The sequence below is a fragment of the Octopus bimaculoides genome, chromosome 4, assembly GCF_001194135.2.
Source record: "Octopus bimaculoides isolate UCB-OBI-ISO-001 chromosome 4, ASM119413v2, whole genome shotgun sequence".
NCBI classification, from domain to species: Eukaryota; Metazoa; Mollusca; class Cephalopoda; order Octopoda; family Octopodidae; genus Octopus; species Octopus bimaculoides.
The window spans coordinates 107,893,729-107,899,951 of record NC_068984.1 but is presented as its reverse complement, the minus strand read 5'-3'; the positions used below and the strand labels follow the sequence as shown (position 1 = coordinate 107,899,951).

Sequence of the window (6,223 nt, the reverse complement as noted above, 5' to 3'; positions counted from 1 at the left end):
TCAAAATCATGAATTTTAGAAAAAAACATTTTTCTTTTAAATTTGTGACGGTTGTTTTTTTTTAATATTATTGTTGTAATTTAATAAAAAAAAAATCACTAGCGCATGCGTGGTTGTGTGGTAAGAAGCTTACTTCCCAACCACATAGTTCTGGGTTCAGTCTCTTTTCGTAGCATCTTGGGTGTCTTCTACTACAGCCTCAGGCCGACCAATGCCTTGTGAGTGGATTTGGTAGACGGAAACTGAAAGGAGCCCACCATATATATATGTGTGTGTGTATCTTTGTTTCTTTGTGTCTGTGTTTGTCCTCTTGACAAACACGCTGCTTGACAACCGGTTTTGGTGTGTTTACGCCACCGTAACTTAGCGGTTCGGCAGAAAAATTCGATAGAATAAGAACCAGGATAAAAAACATAATTCCTGAGCTCGATTTGTTCAACTAAACAATCCCCGTCAAGGCAGTGCCCCAACATGACCGCAGTCAAATGACTGAAACAGGTAAAAGAGAAAAGCAAAAGATACCTAAATCCCTTTTGTTTTTAGAACCCTTTACAGTTCTGGCTTGAACACAAAGAAATGATAAGTGTATTTGAGCTCATGATCCTTGAGTAACACCACTATTTATTACCTTTCGGTGCATTCGTATATTCCTTGAGTGGCGTTAATACATTTGCATGAGTAATCACATCCATCCGTCCACACTTGGTCTTTGGGATAATAACGTCCTTTGTACATGCAACCCTCTGAAAATAGAAAAGAAAATATAACAGAGACGGCCGTAAGGTCTGCGCCACTGTACATTTTATTGTTTCAAGAAGAGAATGAAATGAGCACAACTGGTGTATACAAAACACCATTTATTAAAGCTGGAAGCTAATCTCATTACAAGGGAATCTTGTTTTCGATCATTGTATGCTCTTTACAATGTTACAAGGTAGCGGCCATGTATCAGGCTAATGCCTCTGGAAGAGGTTATTTACCAGGAAGAGGCTATAGACTGGGAAGAGGTTGAAGACTGGGAGAGAGGGAAATAAAAAGTGAGAGTGAGAGTGAGAGAGTGTGAAAGAAAGGAGGAGCCACGTGACGTAACGAGAGACCAGTCAACATATCCGCGATGTGGTTAATATACCAATCATTAATAAAGTAAAGATAGAGGTAAATTTACCTCAGCGAGTCAAATTGACCAACAAGGGCCAGTTTCCCGGTTTCATGGCGTATATATTCCCCACCTGGACGGGACGCCTGTTCGTCGCAAGATTACTCATTTTTGCCAGCTGAGTGAACTGGAGCAATGAGAAATGAAGTGTTCTGCTTAAGAACACAACGCATCAACCGGTCCAGGAATCGAAATCTTACACATCATGAGTCCAACATCCTAACCACTAAGTCTCCACATTAATAAAGTGCTTTACTGTTGTATTCAATCCGGGTCATTTTGTAATGGAAAATACATCACTGTTTCGATAAATGACAGCAAAATTAGACAGAGACACGTCGAGAACCATTAGAATTCAAATAGATTCAAAATACAGTTTCCATTGAGTTCTGAATAGCAGTGATGTGTCTAGAAACTCCGAATTCATATCTATAGATGCTAAACTTATTAATTTATAAAACAAAATAAGCAAAAAACATAAAAAGATTTTAAATGAATTAGTGTGACAACAGATGTGGAATAGTAATGTTACTATTATAAAGTGATCCTGAACTATAAAAAGAAAATACATTATCTTTAAATGGAATAGGTGAGTGTTATGGTAGTAATTTCCCAACCAAACAAGACTGTGTCTGACTTTTCAATTTACAATTTTAGCTATGTCACTTATTCTATTAATGCTCTTGGAGGTCCCATAAACTCCACAATTACCGTTAATCTCATTATAGGAATCTCATTCGTTAATGCATATTTCTTAATTATGATAGAGAAAGAAACAAACTTCATCTATCATTTTAAATGATATTAAATGGAACTTGCAAGACGGATCGAATCTTATTATTTGTGTGGTCTTCTGAGTTCAAATTTCGCCGAGTTCAACCTTGCCTTTCATCCTTTCGAGGTCAATAAAATATTTACCGGTTGAGCACCAGCCTCGATGTAATCGATTTGCTCCCACTACGAATTTCAGTCGTTGTGTCAATATTTTAAAGGGCATAGCGTAATGGCTGTGAGCGAGAAGTATCGTTATCGCACCGGAAAAAATACGTAGCGGTATTTCTTCCGGCTTTACGTACTCAGTTCAAATGCCGCCGAGGTCGATGTAGGCACCAATCAAACACTAGGGTTGACGTAATAAATAGACTAACCACTTTCCCTGAAATTTCAGACCTTGAGCCAATAATAGAAAGGATTATTTTTGTGGCCTCTTAAACCGTCTTCACAGATGTACGTCATTGAACAAGTTTTGTCTCAGTTTTACAATTTTTGTATAATCAAATACTCTTAAAATCCCTGAGAAATAAATAGTAAACAGATTTTAAAATACATACGGATTGAGTGACCGGTTGACTTGTTAGACGAACCACCAGAATCAATAATTGTCCCTTGATCGCATTTTATTTTAGGACAACATTCCCCTGCTAACTTCACCTTTTGACAGTTAGGAGGCAAATTGGCAAATTGGGCACACCTGTAATAAAAGGTAAAAAAAGATAATATATAATCTAGAAAGGTTTCTTCTGTCGAAATAAGTACAAAAAAATCTCCACCAATCACGTTTTTGATTTTTTTTTTTTGAGCAATCATACATTTAAATACATGAAGAATTGTCAAAGATGTAAGTATAGCTGAGAGGTTAAGAAGCTCGCCTTATAATCACGTGGTTGCGTGTTTAGTCCCATAGCACATAATCTTGGGCAAGTGTCTTCTAATATAGACCCTGCTCAACCAATGCATTTTGAGTGGAAGCCCGTCGTGTATATGTATGTATGTATGTATGTATGTATGTATGTATGTATGTATGTACGTATGTATGTATGTATGTATGTATGTATGTGTGTGTGTATGTATGTATGTATGTATGTATGTATGTATGTGTATGTATGTATGTATGTATATATGTATGCATGTATGTGTGTGCGCGCGCGTTGTCATCTTCTCATCGCTTGACAACAGGTGTTGGTTTATTTATATCCAGGTAACATTAGCGGTTCATCAAAAAGACCGGTAGAATAAGTACAAGACTTGAATATAATAAATACTGGGATTGATTTGTCTGACGAAAACTCTTTAAAGTGGTATCCTAGCATGGCCACAGTACAATGACTGGAAGAAGTAAAAGATGAAAGATAAATAACTAAAGATATTATACCAGTAACATATCGAGAAGAAACTGTATAAGTAAATTAGAAGGTTATTATGATTATAATACGAAAAGTCGTTTACATTGTCGCGTGCCGTTCTAGGCAGGTTCATTGTTCGTGGAATTATTAAGATAGTTTTGAAATGTTTAGAAACTTCACTTATATTGTAGCAAAATACCGGCTAGCCGATATTTTGTTACCCTTTTTGAATAACTGGTGTTTAGTTTATTTAAGATGTCAATAATTCAAATCAAAGAATGAATATTTAATCTCGCAAACTTAAATTCCGGATGGTCCCTTGTTCACGAGATCAGTTGGTTGACGAAGAAACAATTTCGTATGACATGACTAAAACAAGTTTTAGTTGCAGAATATTTATGTGAAGGGGCAAGGCTTCTAACGAACCCTGCATTCTATGAGTTTCTGGGACACCAAATGAAAGGAAAAAGCCTTGAACAGGATGACTACCGAGAAACTTAAAGGAAGAAGAAATCAAGGAAAACAGAGAATGAAGCTTGCCGATAGCCTTACCAGCTGGTTTCAAAAGGTCCGACCCAATATCGTGTGAGGAGACAGGAGGACATCGATGTCTATGATCAACAATGCCTGTAGATATGGCACATGAAGGAATAGAGATAAATCACTAATTATTGTTGTTATCTGCAGTGTATATAATATGTAATGAAAAGAAAATAATCTTACTTGTCATAACATCTAGCAATTCCTCTCAAACCATCTTCGCAGACGCACGTCATTGAGCAAGATTCCTGCCACGTTTCTCCGGGTTTATATATTTTTGAGCCAACCAGGCAAGCTCCTGGAAATGTTATAAGGAAATAAAACAGTTAGAAGAGATTGGCATAATATGAAATCAATTTGTAGACGCTATTTATAACGGAATAGCATATGGACAAGTTGGTTTTGTGAATAGAATATGGACGAGCTAGTTTTATGAAGATTCATCTTTACTTGAACCTTTAAAAGTTTAGTACTACAAGTGTCTTTTGAACACAAACATTCAAGCACGAAAGAAAATGTTACTTACTTTTAGCATTATTTATGCAGCTGCATAATTAAAATACATAATTAATTTATTTAAAAGTGATATGATCTATTTTTCTTTCTCCGACAATATGAGTTGCATACCACTTTCAAACGAACTATTAATACGTTTTAATTACGTAATTATATAAATGATGAAGCCATTGAAACAGCAGTTGAGTACAATTAAATTATCAGTCATATTTGAAATTTATACTTTTTCAGCCCTTTATTTTAAATATGTTGCTCACAACGATCTTTATCTGTCAATTCTGTATATACATATAAGTTTGCTCCACCATATTCTATAGCATTTTAATGAAGCATTAGAATTTAACGTGTAATTAATTGAGCTCTTAATTATCGTGAATATAACTTTTGATGTTTATACATCAACGCTATATAAAATCAGAAAGGAAGTAATGTATTTTGACTGATAACACATTCTAGTACTTGCTATAGCGTTTGATCCTAAGTACTAACTTTCATGCAGAAGATCAGCTTTAACTGTTTAATAAATACATGACCACCAGTTTAATTCAAAGTTATTGTTTGCTTTTAGCTATCAGATTAATTTCTTTAGCTTTCATTTCTGTAGATGTTAGTAAACATGTATTTTATCATTTTTAGAAATATTTCGCTGTCATATGTTATTCTAATCTGCTTCTTTAACATATTCAAATCCAGACCATTCTTTTAAAAACCAAAGCAAAGAAGAAAAAAAACAAAAAAGAAAACAAAAAGAAAAAACGGAAGAAATTTCAATTCCAAAGAAAGCAGGATACGCACCATTCTGTGGAACTGAAGGAGTTGCTGAAATAATTGAGATATGTCAGAATTAGATTTGTATGAAATATTTGATTCCAAACAAGAATTAATCTCTTGTATTTTTATTTGTTAACAGAAAAGATTAGATAAGGATGAAATTGCATTAAAATCATAGAAATCTAACAGACGCTAAAAGAATATATACGAAAAGAATATAAATTAATAAACCAAACAACAAGCTTACTACGTAGAAAAAAAAAGAAATTAGGATTTAAATGAAATTAAATAAAGTATTCTAATTTCAATTTCCCAAAGTTTAAATTATGTATATGTATGTTTCTATACATATGTGTGTCAATATATATATATATATATATATATACATACATACACGCACATATATATACACACACACACACACACACACACACACACATATATATATTAAACTATACAGATATATTACTATATATATATATATATATATATATATATATATATATATATATATATGTATATATATATAACTATATATAAATGTGCATGTGTGGGAGAATGTTTGTCGAAGAGTGTGTGTGTGTCTGTATATATATAATACAAATGCCTATATATGTGTACATATTTATATATAAACATAATACATATATGTATATCTCTGTCTGTCTATCTATCTATCTATCTATCTATCTATCACATGTACGTATATAGCGAACGTATATATTTAGTGTTAGGAGCCATTTTTACCGTAAAATCAAGTATATTATTTCATGTGCAATAACAAGTCAAAATATAACGCTAGCGTTTATCCCTTTACTATATATCATATTAATAGATCTAATTTAAAAATTGAAAGAAAAACCAGCCGATCTGTTTATACAATCTTTTGTCTTTTATTTGTTTCAGTATGGGACTGCGGCCAAGCCAGGGCATTAACTTGAGGTGTTTAGTCGAAGAAATCAACCCCAAAACTTATTTTAAAGTCTGGTACTTATTCTCTCGCTTTCTTTTTCCGAAGCCGCGAAGCTATGAGGATGCAAGCAGACGAACACAGTTTGTTAAGCGGTGGGGATGGAAGCAAAAACACAAACACAGACGTTTATATATATATATATAT

The 6,223-nt window shown here is 33.7% G+C and overlaps 1 protein-coding gene across 1 annotated transcript in view; it reads right to left on the bottom strand.

Moving 5' to 3' along the window:
* Window positions 1-624: 624 nt before the first annotated feature.
* LOC106875409 (CCN family member 3-like) overlaps window positions 625-6,223 on the bottom strand; it is a 13,708-nt gene continuing 8,109 nt past the window's right edge. The window contains exons 4-7 of the mRNA XM_052967661.1: window positions 5,131-5,154; window positions 4,003-4,117; window positions 2,488-2,627; window positions 625-743 (exon numbers count right to left, since the gene is read on the bottom strand). Of these exons, the coding sequence (XP_052823621.1) occupies window positions 625-743; window positions 2,488-2,627; window positions 4,003-4,117; window positions 5,131-5,154 (398 nt within the window). The remainder of the gene's footprint in view (window positions 744-2,487; window positions 2,628-4,002; window positions 4,118-5,130; window positions 5,155-6,223) is intronic.